This window comes from Sebastes fasciatus, chromosome 11, assembly GCF_043250625.1.
Source record: "Sebastes fasciatus isolate fSebFas1 chromosome 11, fSebFas1.pri, whole genome shotgun sequence".
NCBI lineage: Eukaryota > Metazoa > Chordata > Actinopteri > Perciformes > Sebastidae > Sebastes > Sebastes fasciatus.
This window is the reverse complement of record NC_133805.1, coordinates 19,293,535-19,320,322: the sequence shown is the minus strand read 5'-3', so window position 1 is coordinate 19,320,322 and position 26,788 is coordinate 19,293,535. Positions and strand designations below refer to the sequence as shown.

General features: G+C 44.1%; 1 protein-coding gene across 15 annotated transcripts in view; it reads left to right on the top strand.

The window, feature by feature from the left end:
- The window catches only part of LOC141777262 (zinc finger protein 521-like), a 102,871-nt gene that overhangs the window by 66,520 nt on the left and 9,563 nt on the right, over positions 1-26,788 (top strand). For all 15 annotated transcript variants that reach the window (XM_074651377.1, XM_074651375.1, XM_074651373.1 and 12 more), the window contains 2 exons: positions 15,010-15,141; positions 23,134-23,249. In XM_074651377.1, coding sequence (XP_074507478.1) covers positions 15,010-15,141; positions 23,134-23,249 — 248 coding nt within the window. The remainder of the gene's footprint in view (positions 1-15,009; positions 15,142-23,133; positions 23,250-26,788) is intronic.

Genomic DNA, 26,788 nt, shown 5'->3' with positions numbered 1-26,788 from the left:
ATGCAGCATGACTGTATTCTGCTATACAGTATTTTTGTCACAATCTAATATTCGCATGCAAATCTTAATTTACTCAGCAACATCAGCTGTTGTACCTCTGGTTGGTGATACATTATTTTTTCCTCACATAGTTTGAGAGTCCAGAGCATCAGGACAGGTAGGTCAGATGAGGGAGACAGTGGGGGTGTGGTCACTCTCCTGCCTGCACCTGTCTCACCGAGTCTGTGGCACAAAGCCAGAGGTCAGGGGTCACCACAGGGGGCTGTCAAGGTCAAAGGTTTATCACTCTCCGAGGGGTCCTGGAGCCATCACTCAGACCCTACAGTACACACGATCTGCCCAGTTGAGTTTTTTTTCTTCCCCCACTTTTTCTAATCCTTCCAAATGGCTCGGGCAAAACTCCTGACAGCAGCAAGAGAAACAAACTGTGGGGTGTGGAGCTCTAAGCCATCAGCTGGAGATTTCACTTTGAAAAGATTCCCTTTTACTCACTGCCCTTTTCCACCAATCAGAGGGCCCGCCAGAGTCCAGGCACCCAGAGCAGCTGCCCTCTGACCCTGCCAGCGGTTGTTGGTTTATTTTGTTTGGGCATTTTAGAGACGATGGGGCTGCTTTTGACAGGTCAGGCAGCAGGACTTGGATGAGGTCTTTAGCAAAGACGGCCAGAGGAGGGAGAATTTCACAGCTCGAGAAAAGACTCAAGCTACCCCTCGCTGGTGTTGCAGTTCCAGTATTGCGCTCATATTGCTGGAGCCGTTGTCATATACAGCGAGACATGTGGAAAATGGCCCATTTTGGGGGGGAAAAGAGGGGCCATTCATGCAAAGTCAATTCCATCAAGCGGACAGAAATTCCTCGATACCCCTGTTTATGCAGCTGTGCCATCTGATCGAATTACACCAGCCCTCTTGCAACACCCACGCCTCCTTCTGCCCCCACCCACCCTCCTCTGACGGTGCCAGGAGCCTCAGATGGGTCTCCCATTCACCGGGGAGAATGGGAGAGGTGAAAAGGCACGAGGGGGCACGTAACCCAGAGTTACACCTACCCGCCGCCGTAATTGGGGCAAAGCCACGGTGCTTCCATGGGTCAGAGCAGGGGCCTGTCATGTGAGGGGCGCGTAGGGGCGGGCAAAGGAGGCACATCCCCGGAGAAGTACTAACCGTCATGCTGTAGCACCAACTCTGACAGACCGCAGGGAATGGACCCGCCGCATCGAGCCTGTCAGCTGTTCCAGCAGCGCAGAGTGATCGCGGAGCCCTCCGCTGGGACTGCATTACTGAAGGCTTTTCTTCTCTGCCTCTGTTTTATTTTTTTGGGGTGGGGAGGGCGAGTCTGTGTGCGAGAGGGGGTGTTGAGGGGTATAATTGAGAGCACAGAGGGAGCTTCGTCTCTCCATCTTATGATTTGGAGGTGAAGACAAGCGCCCTCGGGGGCCCCCTGTCAGAGCTTTTGGGCGCGCTCAGTGCAGACTTCAATAAAAACACACAAAAAGAATTCCCCCACAAGGGCGCCTGGCTGAATCGCTGACGCCAATGTAAAAGATTCCGTTTTCTGTGAATCATTTAGTACGCGACCCTGAGCTCTCTACGCAACGTGACAATAACAGGAAACCCCCCTCTGTCCTCCTTATCGGGGAAAAATGAAAATTTCAACGAACCAAAAGAATGTCGAATTATTTCTTTCACACGTACAATTTCGCACATCGATCACCCTCTGCCACTCCTCCATTTTTCCTCTTCCCCTCCCACCTCTCACTCCTCTTTCCTTTTTTTCCCCCCCTCTCACTGTATTCCTGTCATGACAAATGTCAAACACAGTCCGTTAGGAGAGTGTTTTTTCCTTTTGGTAACCAAGAGCTTGCCAAGTCGAATGTGCGCTGGGACAAGACGGCTGCGGAAGCATCACATTGGAGCACCAGCATCAGATATTTCTGTGAAAGTAACAGAAATGTTTGAAGGTGTTGTCACAAGCTCACAGGTTCCTGCTGTTTGTATGCACCTGAGGGAAATGGCGCCTTCTCACCCCGTTTGTCTCCACCCTCCCTATTGTTGTTTTTAAACTTATTTCTCTGTTTAGTTGTTATCACTTTTATTGTGGTTAAGAATCTCAGCATGGCTGTGTTTTGTTTTTTTATGGTTTTTGACAGAGGGGGTCGGTGTTGTAGTCAGAGTTAAAATTAGAGGAGTTGCTTTTCTGTGTGACTTGGAGACATGTCATCTTCTGGAAGCGGTGGGGAGTCTGTCAGTCACAGCCATGGTGTGTTTTAATCATCTCTGTCCCACTTGGAGGAGCGCTGACGGTTAGAGTGAGGGTTCCCTCCCCTGGACAATACCAGTACGCTCGAATCTCAAACACTCTGATGTCAGACGTAGCAACCAGTTAAGAAATATGAGACGTTTTCTTCCTCAAGTTAATCCTGCAAATTCAATGGGGGAATCAAGCGATGTCTGGTGAATTTGAAGACGTATCACAAGTGTGTTTGAAGGTTTTTGTGATCCTTCAAAAGATGTGACAGCTGGAAGGAGATTGGCAACAAAATAGCGGGAGTTTGTCACTATAATAAGAGAATGAAGCTGATAGAATAATCAAAACCCACGACATCTTAGAAGCTTAATGAGCGAGGGCTCCCCCCAAGCGAGCAATAATAATAGCGTTTTGTAATTCTATAGCCCTTTTGATAATACTCCAAGGAATTTTAAATAGACATTTCTTTGTAAAGCAAAGTAGGTTAGACTGCAAATCATATTTTTCCATAATGTAGCAACGATGGAAGTTTGTCTCTTTACAGTACGCTGCTGCGAGAGACTGTACACCTATTTAGACATTAAAAGATAAATTACAAATATATGCAAACATTGTGAGATGTAACTCTTAATCATAATATCCTTTTTAATTGCAGCTGGAGTGAGATTTTCATTTAATGTGCACCAGAGTGACGCACGCCACTAAATTGAGCTTTAAACAGAAGTACTTAGCAAAATATTCCTGCAAGCCCCCGAGCAATTAGTCCAGCTGCCTGCCTTTGTCCACCTACCCATTGTGTTCTTTGTACAAACCATTCTCTTATACCTCCACTTACTCCATCCTCTGAGACGCCATTGGAAATCCAGGGCTCTGAGTTGAACCCACAGTTGGTTTAAGTGTAATGAAATGTGTGTCATGTCTCTGGCTCTCTCCCTCTGGCTCCCCCTCACCCCTGGCCCCCTGAAAGCACTGCCTTTGACAGGAAGGCCTCAGTGGCTTCTTCTGCAGTGATCTTTAGCCCCTTCAGGTCCCATTGACTATTTCAGGACGTCCCTGCGATTTGAGGGTGGACTCAACCATTCACGCATGCTTCAGAGCATCGACTGCGGGAGGAAAAAATAGACAGATAGATGGAGCGGAAGCCTCGGACAGCTAAACCAGCCCTAAGGGAAATCCGACCCTGATGCCTAGTGGTCACATTTAAAAAAAAAAAAAAAAAACAGCCTCTACACTGATTGTATTTATTAGTTTTACAATATGCTTATTGAAACGCCAAGTTGCCAGTGCTAATTATACACGCTATGTGCCTTTTTTCACTCTGCGGTTTACACAGTTTTTCTGTTCTGTGTGTTCTGTCTTATATTGCACACATAATAGAAACTATGGCAACAGAAATCAGGTGCGGTTTCTGCAAAAAAAAGGACCCAAGCTGAGCCATTCCAGACGCTGCGCATTTAAATTTGAACATATATTGACTCAGTTCCCAGTATCTGTTTATTTATCATACATTCAATCTTTATGCAGATGAGGGCGAACAGATCATGCATGGAACACTTACCTTGCCTGTGTGTATGTTTTATGAGGCTGCGTTTTACCTGAAGCTTTTGTGCGACCGTGTGCGTGTTTGTTCCTATGTGTACTATCCGTGCGTGGACGTGTGTCTGTGCATGGATATCGCAGCTTGGAGAGAGTGTGCATGTCCACTATATTAGACGGAGCGCGCGAGGGGCGCCTCAGCATGTGTGTGCTGCTGTCTGTTCGGAGCTCTCGACGCCAGCAGGGAGCGCCATTCCAATTTACCCATCAGCCGCGGAGGTAGGGGGTAAAAGCGCGGGGCATCGCTGTCGGAGATTTCACATTCGAGGGACGAGATTACCAGTCAGGAGACCCCTGTGTGGAGGTGATGAGGGAGGGAGACTGCAGGGGCGCAGTGTGGGGTGGTTGGGACTGTTGGGGGACGAGGGAGTGGTGAGAGGAGGGGGGGAGGGCAGCACGACTCAACGCCACCCTGGAGTCCGTGGGCTCTCTGTTTTCTGGGGAGCGTAGCTGCCAAGCTGCACATCTGTTTGACACCAGGCGCTGTGGTATGGCAGTCAGGGGCTGTCTGTCCTGATTCACATCTCTTCTTTGCTCTCGAGTTTGTTCTAAGGATCTAAACAACTCCGTCTCTTTAGAGATCCTCGCAGAACTGTGTGTTGTGTAGGTTTTTTAGAGAAAGAAAACCAAAAGATTCTAACTTTCATAACAGCAAATTATTTATCCTTTTGCCTGCTTTTCATTCTACCTGCATGCACAGGAAAGATTACAAACGCTAGAACACAATCATGGCATTGTAAAACCATCTTGAATAGTTACCTCAGTCCCAGGCTGCTGTCGGCCGTGCTCACTCAGCCTGTGTTTGAGTGCCGGCCAAGTCAGCCATGGCTGCTCCAGAGGCCCCGAAGCCTGTTGGGGAGACGGGACATTCCAAACAGCATAACTCATTCTTTACACCCTCTCTGCTGCCATTAGTTAATTATATGCAGGTGTTTTCCTTTCTCAGGTTTTTTTTTTTTTTGCTGTAGATCTAATAAAAATGTAACCATAAGTACATAAAGCCAAATAGACAGAGAAAAAAGGAAGGGGGAAACAGTGTGGAGGAAGTGGCTGAATGTGCTGTGTGAAGCAAATTATTGCCCCCATGTAGATTCATCAGTTCTCCCTGCTGGATTAAGGAAGGGCCTTTCTAATGAAGTTCGCCCCGTCAAAATGAAGGGACTAATTCTGATTTAGCTGAGGTAATGAACTTCCCCTCTCCTAGTGAGAGCAGCACCATGGGGCGAGGAGAGAGGGGTGGCTGTGTAGGGGCGGGGGGGCAAAGGAGAGTGGCAGCGAGAGAGAGAGAGAGAGAGAGAGAGGCAAGACGAAGGCGAGACAGGAGAGAGACATGGAGCGAGGACAGAAAGATAGAAGGGAGAGAGGAAGCTAGGTGGAGAGTGAGGGAAAGAAATTATGCAAAACGCCTGTCTCGTATTTGCTGAGATGTATTAAATTTCCAGCGCGGGTGCCTGTGTTATATAAAATTATGCTAATGTCTCGTGGCCCGCTGCGAATGGCGGCTTGCTGGTCCTGAGCATGCGTGGCTGGCCGCTACACGGAGCGCACTCAGTGGGACTCAGCTTTTCTATTAAGGAAAACCTCTAGACACCTGATGATGAATTCTCTCTCACCAAATGTTCCCCCTTTTTTTGTGTCGAAAATATGAGCGCTTTTCTAAATGACTTTGGAGAGCCCGGCGTGGCACTCGGCGGCCTGCGTCGAGCAGGGGGGAAGGAGGTATGGAGGGGGGGGGGGTCCCTCTGCAGCAGGCTAAGGGAGTCAATTAAGGCAAGCACTGATAATTATAAGCCGGCAGAACGCAGGGGCTGGCTAATTGTACACTGTTCCATGCCGTGAGCCCAGCCAAGGGGCCTCTCTGCAACGCTTTCTTTCCCTGCTCCTTTGTGTGGACCACAGACCCCATAGAGCCACATACCTCAGCCTGACAATGCCACAGTGAGGCTAGCGAAAAAAGCCGGGCATGTGCCCGTAATTAACTTTTTACATCCAGGCCACTCACTCTTTTGAGACCTGAAAGAGATTCTGGTCAGATTCACACCTCGTTTCTTCTCTCTTCTTCGCCCGCCGGAAAGTTTTTCTTTGCCCATTTTACTGTTTCTTTGCTTGTTTGTAATTTTTTTCTCTCCTCACTTTGCAAAGCAACTTTCATTGAGCACAAGAGTCTCGGAAAGTCGTAGCCACTTGACCTTTATTTCCTTCTAACAAGAAAAAAATCCAACAATTTAGAATAGGCATGTAAAGAGTAAATTAGAGCATTTCAGCGCAGAGTGGTGTTTGTGTGGCTGCAGGGGGTCCGGCGCTCCCATGCAATCCATCTCAGCAGCCTGCACTGTTTGTCCCCAACGGACCTCCATACCTGCCTGCAGCTGCAGCGCCTACACATCATTCGTTAACAAGTATTCGGCTCTTGCCTTTGTTGTTGTGGATTTCTCCCTTCTCTCTTTTTTTTTTTCTTCTTTTCTTCTGCCTCTGTGACCTACACACTGTTCATTTGACCGAGTTTTAGCCATTGTGGGTTTCAGCTGTAAGAATAGCTGGTAATGTGGTCCAGGAGAAACACAAAATAGTATCCTTCAAAGCATACTACAGTAGCGCCAAGTCCTGCTGAAACACCAGCTTCATCTCGTTTTACCGGCTGCAGGGTGGTGCATAACATTCAAACCTAAAAATACATATATGCACAAAATCTGAAAACTTTAGTTCTTTTATAAGGCCCCCCAAAATTTCATACGGTTGACATATCTTGCGTACGGCTAAATGTGGGTTTTTCTCACTCTTTTACTACAGGATTTGAGTCCTACTGTGTTCATTTACTTCTTCTAGAATTAAATAAATATGCTTGTAGAATGACAAATGACAACATATAATCTGTGTTATGTTTCTGAATGAGATGTAACAGTAATATGAAAGATAAAATCTAATTTCCTCTTTGATATTATGCCACTGTTTGCTGCCATAACCCAGCTGTGTCATAAAAGCTTGTAAACGCCTAATGTAAGCGATGCATAAAGAAACACAAATGCTCCGTATATAAATGGCACATGCATTCAATGTATCTGGACATTTATACATCCGGCCCCCTGGTATAACATTATTTAATATGATAATAATAATAATGCAGCTTAAAGACGTGCCTTTTTTATGTCTCTAATATTAATGCTTCAAATATAACTTTTGGCTTTAGTTTCTTTATTTGCTGCTACAGAGTGAAAACTACAGAGTATCGCTAAACACATGCACAGGGGCTCTTGGCAAATAACTCGAGTGGAAATGTCTTCTCAGTGCATTTCTGTTAGGGAGAAGAAGTGTCCTTATGTTTTCGTCCCCCATGTTTTGTGAACTCCAAAAGGTGTTCTAGTCTGCTAAACCTTTTGTAACATCCACTCAAGCGTTGCGCATGTTTATCTCGACACAAAAACCTGTCAGTTTGGTGTTTTCTACCTCTGGCCCGGTAGCCAGGGGAGCTGTGAGGCGGCTAATGTAGGCGCAGAGTGGCTGATCCTAGCAGGAGCCTAGCCCTGCTCTGATTAGCACCTCCAACGAGCTGCCATGCATCAGAGCTGACATTCTCCCAGAGACATGTTCCCCCAGAATCCTTTGCTCTCGCTGTGCGAGGGCGTCGCCACCACTGACATGTCGCAGCCAACACCTCACCCCTCCTTCTCCCTCTGGAGGTTGGAAAACAGCATCAGGCGCGCACCGAACTTGGGACCCTGACACGAGGGCTTCGGTACATCGCTTAGCTCATCTTTCACTTTTCTCTTGTGCAGACACAGAATGTGTCTTTTACATGCCCACTTCCCTACAGGCAAACTGGAGTCAAGCCTCTCCTTTCATGCTGCGGTAGTTTTCCAATCTCTTTGATTTTATTAGCTAGCACTCGACCATATTTCCATCACTGTTCGTGTAATGCATTAACTCTTTGATAGAATGGGGTGAGTTTTCAAGGTGCTATGATTAAATCTTGTACTTTAATTTTGACATTTTTGCACTCGATTCACTCTGTCCTTCTCAAACTGTGCAGACAGGAAATAGATATTAGTAATGTTCCCCCCAGGCGCCAGTTCTCCAATCAGCTTTGGTCCAGGGGGAGTCCATCCCTTTGCGCTCCCACCTACCACCTTCCTACCCCCCATCTGCAGCATTCTCCAGGCCTTAATGGGCCTTGTAGTACTTCTGAAATGAGTTTGTTCCTTATGAGCAGTGCTTCTACCTCAAGAGAGCGCACCACACGGAGGTGGAGTCAATTTGTATTCACCCATAATTCCCTGGGCCTTAATCACTCTGATTTTCCCCCCATTATCTGTTAATGGATAGTTCCCGCGGAGAGAAGAGAGAAGTAAACCCACCTACTGTTTACAGGCCTGAAGCTGTCTACTCTGCTACCATCCGCAATCCCGCAGTGGGTTGTATATACAGCAGTGAGTCCGCTGAAAACCAAATCTACTTGGTTTATTAACATGCAACTCCAACATCAGGCTGAATATTGTGAAACAGATGGTAGAACGGAAAGCAAACTCTCGCTAAAGGTGAAATTCCTCATAAACAAGATCGCTCCAAGCAGGTATTTCTGCCTTTATGGCAAGGTTTGGCAGTTTAGAAACTTTGTATTGACCTATCAGTTAGCTATGGTAGTTCTGGCTCCAGCTTTTCCAAAAAACAACCCATTTCTGCCTGCTAAATATTCTCAATTTGTTCTCCCACTTGTTTACTCATTACTTTCAGCGAAGAAGTGCCTTGATTGATGTCCTTAATATCATTTGTTAGAGTGTGCTGCTTTGGCGACACAAGCAGCATGGGTCCCTCTAAGAGTGAGCTTCAGAGAACCGTTCGCTATGCCCCAGAGAGGAGAGTAAATCTAAGTATCAGATTTTTCTCTTCCAAAGCCAAATGCTGAAAGTGATCCTGAATTCCCCTCCAATTGAAACAGCTCCTCGGCAGAATTGTTTAAATAGAGTAAGGGGCAGTGGTGGTGGGGGAAGTGGTGGTGGGGGGGAGTGGTGGTGTTGGAATGGAATAAGCTGAGGGAGAGTTTTTAATTAAGCAATGCCCTGCGTTATACTTAACTACACACTGATATCAGAAAGTTAGACTGTCTTTAGTTACTTTAGTTTCAGTCTTTTACTCACTGTCAGCTGATGGCAAACCAAGACGTCTCTATCAAATCCACACACACCTTTACCACCGCCCTAAACGTACAGAATTCAATATGCTGCAGCGGTGTCGTCGTTACATAAAGAGTTCACTAAACTATGCAAGCCCCAGTGTCCCAAACAACCTTCAACAGCACATGAACTTCAGCCCGGATAAAAAAGTAAACAGCGCAGAGAAATAAAGACCATTCTTTTTGAGAGTAGTTTTTCCCTCTCTCCCGCTCCCTCTCCTGTCCTCCACGTGGGAGAGATATTAGGCATTTGTGTTTTAAGGAGCTGTGAAATACATAAACCATGAGCCACAGGAACGCGAGGCCCTGTGGATATGCAGATGGGCTTACTTTGCTGGTGTCAGGGATGCTTAGAGGGAGCAGGCACAGGAGCAGTTCTCATCTAAAGGATTTTCTTAGGAGTGCAGAGGGACAGGGTGGCGGCAGCGGAGAACACTCGGGAGACTCGGAAAACAGAGAGTCGGAGGAGGGAGAGGGAGACGGAGATGAGGATAGAGAGAGAGCTGACAGTCCCCCGTGGCCCTGTAACTATATCCAGAGTCTGCTCAGTGCATAGAGAGGGGTGGTGGTGGTGGTGGTGGTGGGAGGGGGGCCACGCAGGGCCATGCTGATTGGGCAGCCCTGGAGAAGGGCTGGGGGAGCGACAGGAAGTGACCTCAGCCCAATGAGGCAGCTATAGGGGCGATCGAGCTGACTTCCTCCCTTGGCTCTCACTAAGAAACAGGCTGCCAGCTTGATTCAACCCCTGTTACACTGCTGAATACAAGCCCAGCACTACACAGGCTGCATTACAGGGACTAACTGAGCACAGTTTACTCATAACAGACTCACAGTCAATCCTCTATTGCTCTCTCTAACGTCTTTTCTCTTTCCATCTGTCTATATCTATATATTTCGTAGCACTCCTTCAGTTTAGGGTTGTATATTAACATATAAAGAATGTAGTTGAACTATGTACTGACTAGAATTTAACACTAGCACCACCATAACCCACGCCATTCAACGTTGTGGTTCCAAAATCTGAATTATGCCGTCATTGTGTATGATATGTTTCCCCCCCCTGCCCCGACTTTTCCTAAATACTTATTCTGTACATGCTTGTATTGTCATATTGATCGAATAACATTTAGTAAACCAAATAGATGGGTTTTTGGTGGGATTTTTTCATGACAAAAGCCCCCTTTAGTCGCCAGGAGTAGCGCCGATTAACGTTGGTCCTCTCCTCTGACTCTCCTCCGGCAGCCGAATTGACTCATTTGCATAATGGCCGTATACGCATAGAGACACTGAATGGGACATAGAAACTAATTTGCTCGCCAATATTCATTCACATGCATTTCTAATCACACTAAGGTTTGTAGTGCCCTAAAGAGCCTGGTGGTCCTATAGTGTTAAACACATATGGGCGATAATTCAATATGATAATTTATCTTCTTTCAATGGAATCGTATCGTGATGAAATCTTATATCAAGATATCATGATGCACAATTACGTCGTCTAAATTTATAATAACAAGGACATACTAATTCAAATTTCTCAGAAAATCTGATCAAACTCAGTTAAATCAAACTATTGTCCTAATATGATTACTCTCTATTTGTGTGCAGGCATGTAAACATAGTCAGTGTATAGCTGGAAATATTTTGTTAATTCTTTTCTCTATAATTTCATAATTTTTATGTTTTTTTTGCACTGAAGTTCCTAATTAAACGAGAAAATACTCATTAATTTGTCAAGTATTTAATTCACACAGGAGTATACAAAAATAGGCTTTACCATGTGACTATTTCATATACGTAGACTATATAGTGCTGCAGGAATTAGTCCTAAAACTCACAAATGAGTTAGCATTTTAGCACTTCCGGTTCCCTCGTCTGGAAGTCAATGAGTTTTTTGTTAGATGCCTAAAATAAGGACTGTGGTTAACACAAGCTTAAGAGATTTTAACGTTTTGTTCTACGACACAAAAACAAATAAAATGATAATAAAAATAAAAAAGGTGGTTGCTAACAAGTGGCGAAATGAGACTGTTCATTTGTGAAGATTATCTCGCTGAACAAAACATGTAAAGATCATAACCGTGTGTTTGTCACAGAGCTTATTTACCTGCATTAATCCAAAACCCAATGGAAAAATCCCAGTCTTTTTTTGGAGGGATCCAGAGCGATGCTAACTTCCTGGTTGGCCTATAAAAATACGTCATCCCTGCAGCACTCTTTTTGTTTATTGATTTACCAAAAAACATGCTACATTGTAATATTAGTCATTATCGAGATATGAAATGACCTATATGGAGATAGAAGATTTCACCATGTTGCCCAGCCCTAATAACACTCTAGTCATCTTGTCTTATATATATATTCCAAATCAACAACTTTTTTAAATTGTCAACAAATCCCATTAAAACAGCCAAACCAACACTGAATTAATCCTCCTAACAACTATTATGTGTGTAGCCAAAGTATAATATACTGTAGCTCATTGCTCGTGCCGTAGACCTCCATTGTTGTCCAAAAGCTATTAGAACACATCAATGAGCCACATCTGTGCACAGGGCGACATGTTCCTACATTACGATGAACACTGTAGTTTATTTTGAGCCAATCCCGAATACACATACAATACTGCATGCTCACCAAATGTGTATTAATCCACAAAAAGTAGTTCCCAGCAAATGCACGATTTACTGTTTCAGTCATGTTTGGTAAAAACCACAATGTCCAGCTGTTTTAGGGGAATTATGGAGCCTTTTTGTACTTCTTCAGTAGGAATGAATGAGCCACAGTCAGGGTAGGGAAGTAGAGACGGGCTAACACATAGTTGACTTTAATCCGTTAATGCTATTTGTTGGCAATAAGAAAAATATAGAATAACACCAGCCTTATTCTTCAAATTGTATATACACACCGTATGAAAAATGTCTTTGCCATTTTCCCTTGATGCACCTGCTCACAGACATAAACACACACATGCACGCACACAAGGTCAGTCAGGCAGGTGCAGAGTTATCTGCATAATGAAGCAGGCCAGGTCTCCAAAGGGACAGCGTTGTGCACCGGGGTCAAATGAGGGCTGCGCATATGGCAGAAGAAGAGTTCTATGAACCCGGCAGCAAGCTTGACCTCATAGTGTACACACCCTCACACAGATAAGCAAACTGAATGGTGATCAAAGAGGGCAGTGATCCTCCTGCACGGCTGCGTGGATGCACTCGTGCCACCCTCCTGCCCCTCTTCTGCTGATGCCTGCTGCTCCACTCAGACGCACATGTAGGCTACAGAGTATCTCATCTGTCAAATGCATGATTGCAGAACACATCATCAACTCAGTCCCTTTCAAACTACTATGAGCTGCTTTGATCAGCTTTTATCTTTTTACTAGACAGTCAGGAGGGAACGTAGTCTGTCAGCGCTCTGTATGGTTTGTTTTCATGCTGTAGACACCACCTATGCCATATGTTTATGTTATTGAGAAAAGATTGTAAAAGGACATGTGGTAATATATGTTACAGGAGAAAGTTCAATATGTATTCACTGTTTCTTTTGGCACTGCAGGAGATGTTTCCGTTCCCCTCTCCTCCTGGAAATATCAGGGGTCAGTGGGTTGCAGTTGTCACTATTAGTCAGAATCAATATGTGCAGACACTGAGGCTTAGTCCACACGTACACGGGTGTTTTTGTAAACATTGTTTTTCCACACAAGCACGGTTTTAAAAAAAATCTCCATTCAGATGAAAACACAAAAACACAATTAAAGCGCTGTCAAAGAAAAAGGGCCGTTCACGGATGTGTTTATGTCGCCGTTGCACGACACATCGCCTCATTAGTGACACCTCACAAAAGAGAAAACGGCAAACACTCTGATGTTACAAGCCAAAAACTTTTTACCTGCAACAGTGGGCAACCTCCGGGTCTGAAGAGTGAAGCCAATGCAGAAGTGCCTTAAACCTGCATTCTTTCTAATATCCAGCAGGGGGAGACTCCTCTGGTTGCAAAAAGAAGTCTGATTGTATAGAAGTCTATGAGAAAATGACACTACTTCTCACTTGATTTATTACCTCAGTAAACATTGTAAACACGAGTTTATGGTCTCAATTACTAGTTTCAAGTGTTCTTCAATACAGCATGATGTTCATTTAGTAAATTATGGTCCCATTTAGAGTCAAGTAGACCATAAAGCAGGGGATGCTTTAGGACGTGGCTACCTCGTGATTGACAGGTCGCTACCACGGCGTTGTCCGGTCTAGGAGTTGTCCGTGTTTTCATCTTACAACTTTCACAGTGTGTTTTCAGTCCATGAAAGTTAATTGTTACTTTTTTGGTCACCTGAAAATGTCTTATTCAGCATCGGTTGTACTTAACTCCACCCTCACCCTCCCACTTCTGGTTGCAAAAAACCAAGACGGCGACGACCAAAATGCCGAACTCGAGGCTTCAAAACGGCGGTTCATAAACCAACGTTATGGTGACCACGTTCACTTCTTATACAGTCTGTGGTCTACACATCATCACTGACAGCGGAGTTTCTGAAAATGTTCACCCTGGCCAGAGTTTTACAAAAGCTCCATTTTCAGAAACCTAAAACGCCGTTTAGGTGTGGACGAAAGGCCAGAATGCATAGAAAAAGCTTTGTTTACAAAAATACTTGTGTACGTCTGGACATGGCCTGAGATACTACCTTTTTTTATACACCCCCGTATCAGGTGTGCTTTTAGTGGAAAAATAGGAAAATAGAAAGTTGATGGCGAGAATTACAAAGCAGTAACACTACATACAAACCTAACGCTAAACAAAAGGTTAGTTTCAGGGGAGCTTTTAGTGCTCTATAGACAAATTAATCTATAAAAATAAAAAAAAAGGAAATGTGCTGGTGAACAAAATTTACAAAGCAGGAAGTGCCTTGCCCATTGCAGGTTACTGTTTCATTGTACTGTTATTCAGCAGACATGTTTTGCCAGATCTGCCTGAAGCACTTTCGATTAACCCTCTACTCGGATCCTCCAGGGCTCGAGCCGGGCACAGCTGGTTAGGTGGATGTGTATTCTGGTACCTAGGGCCTAAGCGGTGGGCACTGGGCTGTAGAGACCTGGGGATAAACCCTCGATGAGTCCCCGGTGTATCCACCCCACCCCCTCGCAGTAGCTGGCCTAATGTCAGCGTTGGCAGGAGTTTGATGGAGCACTAGTCCGGCCCCATGGCAGAGTGTATAGGCCTTTTATTGACGCGCTGGAGATGGGCAGCTCTCTGGAAGCCTGAGTCAGCAGATTGTCGTGCTGCAAATGAGTGTGCAGGTTCACAGTCTGAACGGCGTTTATTGTGGCCTCGGCCGAGGCGGTGTAATGTTTAGATGGACGTGTCGGGAATTCTAATGCCAAGCAGATAAACTGGGAATCTGTCGTGCTCTCGAAATAACTGTCGTATCACTGTATTAAAAATTTTGACGTGTAAAGGAGAGTTGTTTTGGCAGCCTTGACAGTCAGTGTATGTGCACCGGAGATGTGATGAGATGATTTGGTGACATAAAAAGAAGGTTTCGGAAGCAATTTTGTAATATTCTTTTTGTCCTTGCATTAATAGTAATAACACTCATGGCACATCTGAAATTAGACTATTTAACTGTTCTTTCTCCATTATTTATTTTCGATTCAGTTTTAATTTGCAGCCGCTAAAAATAAATGATTTTGCATGTAAGTTAATCAAAAAAGATGACGCTCACCATGTTCAATGTGCAGGGCCTCGTCTGAGCGATTAGAACCCCGGCTGGTCATCTAATTTATGCCTGATGGGAGCAGATCACACTTTATATTATTTCCTGTCTCATGAAAAATCACAGGCGGGGGGTCTTTGCCACAAATTTGTTGAATTTGAATTTCATGTGAAAGAAGAAAAGGAAAAGAAAGAAAGAAAGAAAGAAGGCAGAGTGAGACCAATGCCATTCAGGCTTTGCTTATTTTCCTTCTTATGATTTTCTGTGTGTTTTTGTTGTTTCTTCTCTGCAGAGGAAGGATTGAACCATGAATGCAAGCTCTGTAGTCAGTCGTTCGACTCACCGGCGAAGCTTCAATGCCACCTGATTGAGCACAGCTTTGAGGGCATGGGAGGAACCTTCAAGTGTCCGGTCTGCTTTACAGGTATGTGTTGTGCGTGTGTTTGTGTTCACTGACACTGATAGAAAGATAAAAAAGTTGTGTTTTATGTGCATGTTCAGAGACATTTACATTCTTAAAATGCAAAGCTTTGCATATTCGTGTTTTTTTTTTTTTTTTTTTTTAGTGTGAAAAGGCAAATGGGTTCTAAATGAGTTGCGAAAGGTCAAGCAAGCAGGTCGGCTAAAGCTGAGAACAGTTTGCTGCATGTGGCTTTTTTATTTAGTCAAATTGCCTCCAAATCAAGGCCAAAGAAGTGTCATGAGGTGAGGGGGGGGGGGGAACGAGAGAGCAGGGGGGGGGGAGACAGTGTGAGCTGAGGGGAGATGGGGGGATGGAGGAGTGGGGAAAGAAAAGGAGATGTGCTAATTGTGGATGGCAGTGGTGCTGATAGCTGTAATGATCTCATCTGTCTCTGTGCGTGGAGGTGGAAGGACCGGACTCCTCCTGAGAGGATAGCGCCCTCCTTCAGTGTCAACAGGGTTAACTATCTCTATAATGAAATCTGCAAAGTCGTTAACTTCAGCTCTTCACTCTTTCTCCCTTCTCAGCTCTTTACTCTTCCTCGCACTTTTTGGGTCCTCAGCTCATTTCCCTCTTTTGCGCTTCCTGCACCCCCTCCCCCTCCTCCTCCTCCTTATCCACCCGTCGCCCAAAAAGTCTCATTTGTCTCTCCTCCACTTGTTACATCAATTAACATCATTAGCTCATATTTTGCTCAAATATCTTTTTTTCTTACCTCTTCATCCACCTCACTACTCCGCTCCTTATTCATTTTCCTCATCTCTCTATCCTCCACTCCCCTCCCGCTACTCTACTCTACTCCTCTCATTGCTGTTTTGGCCTTATCTCTCTTTTAGCAGAAGCCTATTGATATATCCCCACCCCGAACCCCCCTCCACCCCTCACAGGGGTCTGGGCATTTAATATACAGAGCATGCCTCCTTCATCTGAGCCTTCATTTTCCACCGCCGGCTTTGACAGACAGGTCCCCCCTCTCCCTCCGCGTCCATATCGATCACGGCGCATGAGAGAGAGGGATGCTGGGAGGGGAGAGGGGAGGAGGGAGAGACAGAGTACACCCTCAGGACGGCGGTCGCAGAGCAGACAGACAGATGGGCGAAGGCCTATGGTGGTAGGGACGGCAGGCTGTGGAGAGTATGTATGGACTGAAAAGGCCTCCCTCTGTTGGGGATGCAGGGGACACGCAGACTGAAGTCAGAGCACTCGGAGGAAAAGGAGGATATGAGAGTTTGGCTGACAGCTGTCCTTGAATATATTTCTTCAAGTTGAGCCTGGCATTAAGTAGAGAAAAGACACTTTTACACCCTAACATACACTAACTTACAGTATGTCGTTAGTATTGCTGTCCTCGACCAAAGAAATTCTTAGTCGACTAACACTCATATGATTTTGTCAACAGATCTGTAAAACTGAGTTTCTCAGAATCACACAAAAGCACCACTTTAAATCTTGTGTTTACCAGAGATGTGCTCATAACTTTCTTAGAAATAAGTCTATGATGGCATGAAAAAGCATAAAAAAACGACTAATCGGCTAAAGAAATCTTAGTCGACTGAGACCAAAACGACCGATTATTTTACTAATCAACTAAGGGGGGGCAGCCCTGATTGTTAGATAAATGTATGTAGTGGTTGCAGGCTATATTTTCATTACATGTTCAATTTCACAGATGTTACTTTTAAGACATATCCAGTTGTTCAGATCTTTTACTTAACTAAACGAAGCAATAAAACAAAGTTGAAACATTCTATGACAAGTCCGTCATTCAAACTTTTACACCCACTTGTCTCTTACAAATTACTTTATTTGCTATTTTGCAAAAGCAAATACATTTTGAAGGAAATGTAAACATAAATGATACTGAAAGCTTCAGGAAAATGTTCACTCACACTGTATTTTTTATTTCTTTTCCTACAATATCTGCCATTGAAGCATGATGCACTTCTCATGGTTATGTTTAGGCATTCACAGGAAGATTCTGGTCTCTAGATGTTTCAAAGTGCGGAAGACATGTTTATTTTATTCCACGTTTATCCAAAACCACGATCTTTAATTAACCTTAACCTTCTTGGTTTAGTTGCGTAACCCTAACCACACATGGGACACACAGGATGTGAACCACTAGTTTCCCTTAAAAAGTTACTGGCAAAACAAATTAGTAGTATATACATATCATTTCTAGGAGACAGAGTTGGATTACAAGTATATACAGGAAGTATTGTCAGCAAAATGTGTACAAGTATAAAAATATATTAAGGCTGCAACTAGCGATCATTTTCATTGTCGATTAATCTGTTGATTATTTTCTCAATTAATCGATTAGTTGAAATGTCAGAAAATGGTGAAAAATGTCGATCAGTGTTTCCCAAAGCCAAAGCTGACGTCCTCAAATGTCTTGTTTTGTCCACAACTCAAAAATATTCAGTTTACTGTCATAGAGGAGTAAAGAAACCAGAAAATATTCACATTTAAGAAGCTGGAATCAGAGAATTTTTCTCTTTTCTTTTCGTAAAATTTACTCAAACCGATTAATCTATTATCAAAATAGTTGCGAATTCATTTAATAGTTGACAACTAATCGATTAATCATTGCAGCTCTAAAAAATATACAAATAAAACTAATCTTTACACAGAATTACTCCCCATATATATATATATATATATACTGTACTGTATTGTTATGCATTAACACATAAGCAGCGCTTTTATGTTGTAGCTTGTTCAAAGTTGAGCTAATTTTATGTACTTTATATACTGTTTGGTAGTTTAATCCATAACAATGCATCATATTCTACTTTGGATGTTTAATCATACCAGTTATTGTAGGGGAGAAAAAAAGTACAATATTTAGTACAATAAAATGTAGCAGGGTAGAGGTCTAAAGTATGAAATACAAGTTGTAAATACTACTGTAATAATTTTGTTTTTTATAATTCACTATGCGGTTTCAGTTTTGTTTATTCCGTGTAGAGCTACGGCGATTAATCGATTAGTTGTTCAGTGTTAAATTAATCGCGAACTATGTTGATAATTGATTAATCAGTTTGAGTCATTTTTTTAAGAAAAAAAAGTCAAAATTCTCTGATTCCGGCTTCTTAAATGTGAATATTTTCTGGTTTCTTTACTCCTCTATGACAGTAAACTGAATATCTTTGAGTTGTGGACAAAACAAGACATTTGAGGACGTCATCTTGGGCTTTCAGAAACCCGGATAGACATTTTTCACCATTTTCTGACATTTTATAGACCAAACAACTAATCAATTAATAAAGAAAATAATTCACAGAATGATCGACAATGGAAATAATCGCTATAGTTGCAGCCCTAATCCAGTGTGGATGAGAAATTGTTGATAGATCATTGCTAGACTATTCCAAAAAGTTTTTTTACAGATTAAAAGGATGCCTGTTACGGACGTAATGAGTCTGAACATAAAAGCAAAACTTTGATCCAACTAGGTGGTGCCAGTAATAGTGGCTGGGTCATTGAGCTCTCTCGATTTACAAGGTTACTCTTTGTTCAAAAGATCATCCCCACTCGATGCCCGTGTTTTAGTTTGATCTACCCCCCCGTGACCCAAAAACTCGGTGGGAGGCAGGGAGTGATTGTCATACTTTGACTTACCTGATTATCCTCAATCTGCACCGAAGGGAACGGAGAGAGGACAAACCATTCCACGAAACAGACCAGAGGAAAGAGTGCGGAAAAGTAAGTCGTAGACGGCAGATGAGGGGGAGACAAAATAGAGGAGAAAAGGAGACAAAACTTGGAGGAAGCTGAGGAGGTTGCAACTGGCAAGTTTGGATGTGAGATGAAAGGGGGGAAGAGAAGGAGGAAAAGAGAACTGTGTAGGGGAGGGAGGGTAAATGGAGAGAGGTCCATAAGCCCCTGGATGATGAGAGGGAGGCTGACTCTCCCAGGACAGATTTGACAGGTTTCAGAAGTGGGGGAGCCTGCAGCTAGAAGTGTCTGCCTGCACCCTTAGGAGCGGTAGTGAGGGCTGGTGTGGAAATTGTGATTGGGAATATGTGCTTAAGACAAACAAAACAGAAGAAAGTGTGCCTGATGAAAGTCGTACGTGTGTGTATGTGTGTGTGTGCGCTTTTCTTTTACTTATGTCACAGCGTGAAGCACAAACTTGAAAAACTACAGGATGCAAATCCGCAAGAGTCTGACAAATACAGTAGTTTAATTGGCTTTTTGTTTAGTTGCTGCCCATGTTCTGCTGGCACGTGATGTTAGAATTATGACATCTTACATCCAGAAAAAAACATAGGCTTAGCTTTAACTCAAAATTAGTAGTTATCAGCTTATAGCTGCGAATCAACTCACACAGCCGACTTGTTTGTGTTGCCTCAGAACACTTGGATCAGCCTCGGCGTTGTGAACTCTTGGATTAAGCAGAAACGAACACATGTAGGCTAGACGAATAAATAAATGAAAAGGAGAAAGGGGGGGGGGGGGGCGGATAAACTTATTTTTTTTTCCCTCCCTGCACAAACAGCTTAGTATTGGTGCAGTGCAGCCTGCAGAGAGCACCACCCTGCCAAAATAAAGATGAGCTGGGGCCTGTAGTAAAGGAGACGTCTGCCATGGGCGGCCCCTGAGATCTAATCAGAGGGCTTAATATCCCCCACAGCGAGGAGACCTTGGCCCCTCAGCCCCCTCAGCCCTGACACCCCTGACGCCCAACCCGGCTCAGCGCTCTGCTCAGCTCCGCTCTGCTCTGGCTCCACGGCCAACAAACTCCACAAAGTTCTCTCTCTCCCTCCCTTATTCTCTCTCATTCTCAGCAGGGAGAGACACAATGGCCAGCCACTGATCCTGTTTGGATGTGGTTTTGGATTATTTCTTTCCCCATTTCTCTGTGTCCTCATTTTAACCCTCTTGGAAGACTGTGTCTCCTTGCAATGGGCACATTTCATATGTGACTCATGCTGCCAAATACCAATACAATGTCCCCTCATTGCCCGTTTCAGCTTATCCCTTTATTACATGTTGCATGCTAATTTGATGACAAAGAGTCTTCATTTTTAACTGTAATTAAATGGCTACCACAGTTTACATTAGTAAACGCTGCACTTTCCATTAGTAATCATGAATATAACTCAAGCCTGCCAAAATGTCAAAACTGAACTATATGAATTAGCTACAAAGTTCTTGCGCTTCCATTTACATCTTTGCCTTTTAAATGTCAAAAGTCCATTTAGTATTTATTGTTACAGGAGACGTGTAAGTGCCATTAGTGCATTTTAGGCACTTTAAATCAGCTGTCATTATCCACTTGCATAAGAATGAGCGCAGAGCTATAAATTGATAAATGCATTGCTGATTAAATGTGTCTCTTACTGGAACTGCACCAGATCTGCACATAAGCAGCGAGCATCAGCTAACTTGACATCTCAGTTGTGTTTGGCCCTATTGTACAGTATTTGAAGGCCCCCCAAGTCTCGAATCCATTTTTATTTTTGCTGTATTGACTTTTTCCTGCGCTAGCCAAAGACATAATGAAGGCTTCCTGCAGCTGCCGTGACCTGCTTCTGTACAGTATATGCAGACAAAACGCAGCTGAAGAAAAAAGCAATTGTTTATCAGCGCGTTTTGTCTTTCAGAGCATGTATTCCCCACAAAGAAAATTGTCACCGTTTTTGGAGCGTAACAGAGGCACAAATGTGGATGATAGCAGAGGCCTTAACCTTGAGCGGCGCTGTTTTGTAGCAGACTGTAACAACCAGCCATCTATCTGCAATTATGTTTGTCTTCATATTGTTGTGGTCATTAGTTTCAGAAATGGACCATGGAGTTGTTGTTTGTTCATTAGCAGAGGTTTGTTCATTTCCTGGTTAACACGCTGCCATGTTCCAGAGACAGCTGTCACCCAGGCATTAGCAGTCTGAAAGCATCGCCGCAGTGTGTCTGCTTTGAATCTAAACTTTTTATTTCCCAGGTCAGGAGTGTGACATTCAATGAAGCCCGAGTGCGTCTCAAGCGTACGCAGCTCAATAATTAATAACCGCTCTCCCAGGTGAGCTCAAATTGGGACACGTTAATGTTGCAGAGCCCCGCCACAGGGCTGCGGCGACCCCAAAGCCATCTCCGACAGACACCTCACCTTTTGTGGCTGTGCTTTTTCTTTTTCCTCCTCCCTCTCCTTGTGGCCCCCACGGTGCATGCATTAGAAGAAAAGTTATTTTGAGCTGTAAGAAATTCAAATGAAGCCCCCACATGCTAACTTTTCCAGAGCATCCAGACCTTTGAGATTAGACAGCCATCCTTAAAGCACAAGGGTCTGGGATAACAAACGGCATGTTTGAAGTGCTCCTTGGAGAATGCAGACACACTCACACAGACACACACACACACACACACACACTTGCAAGACACTCTCAAGACGCACACAATTGCCTCCCCCTTAGCTTTTCCAGTGTGGACTTTGGCTTAATTAAAGCACAAATGTATAGTATATGTTTTAAGTGCCAGTGAGTTGTGTGTTTATATGATGGCGAATGTAGTCTTTGAGTCTGCATGAATAAGTAGCGCAACACCATGAATATTTATATTGTCAATATAATTAGCGACGTAGACTAATGGAGGCCATGTTTTGCACTTGAAGCCATGCCAGTTTTTTTGTGGTTGTTTATTTTCTGGCTTGTTGTCCCCACAGCGGAGCTAAATAAAGAGCATCATTATTCCCAAAACATTATGCATTCACTAGCTCTAGTGCCGTGAATGTGACCACTCTAGCTTCACTGTTAACATCTAAATTGTTCTTTTTTTTTTTTTTCAATTATATAGCTCATAACAATGTTTTTTTTTTGTATTGTTGATAGCGCATTCATTTGTTTGTAATTAAGTAATTTTCCCTGCCATTTGACATAGTCTGTCTTCAATTTTTATTCAGGCAGATGCAATTAGGATGTTGCCTTTGTTCCCTTAATGCAGGCAACGAGGCTCTACTCTAATTTACCACAGTCAACAACAGGAGCTGCAAAGAGTAGGGGCATCTTACAGTGCAGCCCTTTCTCCTAAAACTTACATTCCCATAAAACTAAACTGCATTCTCAATTACGTTTGGATGGAAAGTATTTTGTTGCGGATTACGCGCTAAAGGCCGCAGAGAGTGACGTAGTACAACGAGCAACCTTTAATGAAAGTTATGTAGAATAATAACATTATTGGTCTCATAACGAGTAAAACAAGCGAGAAAGTCCACTAAGGGAGGATGGGAGGGGTGGTGGATGGGTCAAACAAACACTGGACTTTCCAAGTACATGTTCAATTACGTCATAATTTTAAGCCTTACCATGTTGTTTTTTACAAAGCATAATCCGGTAGTTTTGTTGCCTAAACCTAACTAAGTAGTTTTGTTGCGTTTTTGTTTTGTTTTGTTTCACTTTACAACGTTAATCATGTGATTAAAACTGTTTAAAGAGGACCTATTATGCATTTGTGCTTTTTCCCTTTCCTTTAGTGCATGTAAAAGGTCTGCAAAGTTACAAAGCCCAAAGTACACACCAAAGGGAGTTACTGCCTTTTCTTCTGTAACGTGGTGATGTCACCAAGTAACACATTTGCATATTACCTGCCTAGTGGCTAGTTTGACACGCCCTCAAACAAAGCTAGTTGGGGCGGGTTCGGTTGACCAATCAGAGCAGACTGGGCTTTTTGGGAGGGCGAGGGCAGGAGGTCAAACAGAGTGTTTCAGCACAGCCGGTATGAAAAAAGTAAAGCGTTTTTTTGAACATTAAAGCATGTAAAGATGTTTTAGTAGAAACCCAAAATACATTTCCCTCCAAACGTAACTGAGAATGCAGTTTAGTTTTATGGGAATGTGATTTTGTAGGACAGGGTTGTACAGTGAAACTTTTTGTCCAACACTAGTAAAGTCTTCCACTAACGGTCATAAATGTCTTCTCCTCTGTCCCCGTGTCTCCTCTCCTTGTATGTGAGCAGTATTCGTCCAGGCCAACAAGCTCCAGCAGCACATCTTCTCTGCACACGGCCAGGAGGATAAGATCTACGACTGCTCGCAGTGCCCACAGAAGTTCTTCTTCCAGACAGAGTTACAGGTGAGCCTCGGGGCTGGCATAGCAAAAAGGGCCACCAGCAGAAGCTGCGACCGCTAATCACACATGACAGCTTAACAAACACTAAACACCGCTCGCCGCTCTCCGGCTATCCCCTCCATCCCGGCTGGGACGAGAGACTCAGAAGGCATTATTTCAGTCCGTTTCCAGAACTCATTTGTGATGTGCAGATATGATTTGATTTGCTTATTAGACCAGCAGAGCACTAAAATATCTGGAATTAGAGGATTAGTGGAATGCTCGTTTTTGAAGAGGTAATTACATACAGTGCCGAGGCAAAAACAGAGTTGAGTCAATATGCCTGCATCTCCCCTCCTAATCACAGAGGAGGCCTCATGGCTAAATATGAGCTTTGTCCTCTGGGAGACCGTATCTGCCCTTCAACAAAGTTAGCTGTTGGACTTATGAACTCGCAACGTTAGAGAGATAATCCATTTTCTAGCAATCTTTTTCTCCGGTCCTTGGAGAACCTGAAAAAATGAAACAGACCTTATTATATTATTTCACTGTGGTGGTGTTTTCAAGCAGCTTTGTTTTGTTTGGGGGATTATCTACCATACACATGGCACACTTCTCATATCCAGAATCTTTTTCTATTACCTTTTTGAAACTGAATCATTAAAATATGAGTTGTCTTTTACAATCGCGTTCAAATCCAATCAGTGAAATTAGTCTCAATTCGCCTTAAAGCGGGGAGAGAAAACCAAAAGCTCCTGACCACATCATAAAAAGTGTCTGAAACTTGGATTAGCAGCGCTATGTATTAGCAGGTAGCCAGAGGAAGCATCCAGGGCTTGGCCGCCCATTGATCGGCAACGATTTTCATATTGAGATTCAGGTTGTAAACACAGAGGCGTGTGTCTGCCAGGAGGAAGGTGAATGTGATCATTATCTGCTGGTCATTTGAGCTCCGCAACCATGAATAAAACAAGTCCTGATCCACCTCCATGCAACTCCACCAACGGAGAAGGTTATTTAACAAGCCTCGTGCTCCACCAAACTGCCAACATGGAGTCTTTTCATTCATGCCAAGGCCTCCTTATTTATCACATTTCCCTCTCTGATTGGTGTGAGTGTTCTCTATATAGCGAGGGTTGTTGCAGGTATCTGTAAACAATCTCAAATAACCTAGGGATGTTTTCCTACTCTTTTTTTTTTTTTTTTTGACATTTTTGGGAATGAAGTGATCTCCACCTCCCGGAGGTGTTGTTTCATGCATGATTATATTGTTTTACACTCACTGTGTGAAAAGACAAGAGTAGAACATGAAAGACCTATGGCACTCTGTTGTGAAACGGGGGGTTATGAAAGGAGAGCAGGAATGAGCTTGGGGGATAAGACGATCATTACGCTCAACCTGTGCCACGCTCTAAAAGCAGTCCCATGTGAGTGCATGCTCACACTCTCTCAAACACATATGTGGCTCATATAGATGCGTGCATACGTGCTGTTTCATACAGCAAAATACACAACGTCAGTTTATTTATACTGTGACCAACTTTCTTCTTTCCTTCTTCATCTTAAAGATGCAACTCCTGAACTTGGTTGGATGTTAGATTTTTCACTGTCTATAGTTAAAGCCTTCAACAAACAGTGCAGGTTGGAGTCTTGTGTTTAGTTGTTGTTTGTTTGCGGTTGCCATTTCCCATGCATCACACTTCAAAATGTCTCACTGACACGGGGCAGTCGTTTGTCAGTCTGTCTGAAGTGGAGCTGTCTTCCAGCAGCGAGAGAAGTGGAGGCTCTCTCTCTTTGCCAGGTCTTGAGTTTGGAGTTTCTCCCTATTTCTCCCTGACACTCTGGCCCACTCACAGGCTGCCTGGGCTCCTCATCTCTCACAGTAGTCGGAGGGGTCAAAGGGCCAGTGCAAGCTGGGAGAAGGAGCGGCGAGAGGGAGAGCTGCCACGGCAGGTAAAGGGAAGCAGGAACGATATTTTATTAATTTGCTGCTGAGATCCTGAAACAGACCAAAGGCTGTGACAGGTATCCAGCGCACCGCTCCACATCCTCCCCCACCGCCTCCCCCCGTGAACTCTACCCTGCGAGGGGCTAGCCAATTTTCGCCAGCCTGTCGAGATGGATGATGGGAGAGCATCCGTCTAATCAGCCCTCCTAGGACCCCCCGCCCAGCCGCCCCCCTCAGACTGGCCAGATTGACTGACTCCTGGGCCTGTGTGCCCCAGAATCCAGATTCCAAAGGAGAATAATCTCTCTTGCTCTCCCTCTCTCTCTCTCTCTATCCCTCTTTCCTCTTTCTTTCACAGACAAAAAAAATAAGCACTGAGATGCATAGACCACCATTCCCCTCAAAACTCTCCAGAGGACTCCCCTCCACCATCACACGCAGCCTCCACCCTGCGCATCGCTCTCCCTCACCCCATTAAAATATGGAGCAAAGTCTAGATATTTCATGAGGTGCTGATGGGGAGGGCAAGCGGGCTGGCTGTGCAGCGCTCTCTCTGACCCTCAACTACTGCCCACCCCTTGAGCAACTAGGAGGCATGGCTTCACTACATCCTCTCTCCCAAAATAAGATAGTTTAAAATTGAAATAGAAGAAAATTAAAAGCAGCTGTCCCCCTTATGAGAAGAAAAAAAACGTCCCTGGGTTCTAGCAAAGGCCACGTTGCAATGTGAAACTTGATAATAAACTTCCTTTTCCCTCTGCGTTGGCTTCAGATACTGTAGCTTTACACAATGCGAGAGGAAACCGAGCTACAGACAATGCTGCTAGGCTGGATTAATTAGCCAGATTCATTAACTGATGGATGTGCAGTATTAGCCACAGCTTAAATCTGACATTTCTCTGAGTGCAGTTCATTTGTGAAGAAACACACAAGTTCAGCTCCTCCAGCAATGCGGCGGCGGCGGCGTACTGGAGGGCTGCAGTCGGCGGCTTCTCTCCCAGTGATTCCAGTTTCTCCAAAGACAATGAGATTGAAGTTACACAACAGTCAAGATGACATTTTCTGCGTGAGATTCCCTCGGTCCTTTTAAGCTGGGCTGTCTTTTTTTTTTTTTCCCCTCCGTCCTCCAATTTCATTATCATTGCTTTGGAAGTGACACGAGATTGTAAGTCATGTGTTAAGTCGTGCCGCGATCGGCTCGAGGAGGAGTGGAAGGACTGGGGATGTGCCGTATTACTTCTCCCTCTCCTCAGACGCCCGCAGGACACGCACCTTAATTGGAGTGTCTTTTAAAAAGATTCCTTCAAAGACAATCCAAAGCTCCCTGGCCTTAATGAGTGCTGAAAGTGACAAGAGCACATCTGCATCATGTTCTACTTCCCCACACAAATGAGATTCTCCTCTCCCCGTGTGATAGCCATTATTGCCAAGCTGTGACCAATTCCACTGTTTTAATTAAGCATATTTATAGGCTTCACGGTCACCAGGTGTAAACAGCTATGCATGTCATAACGGACCGTAAGACGGAAAATAGGGAGAAAAAATTAGAGATGGACACTCGCAGAGAAAAGAGGAAACAAGTGCATGAAATGGGTTAAATGCATCCAAAGTGTGT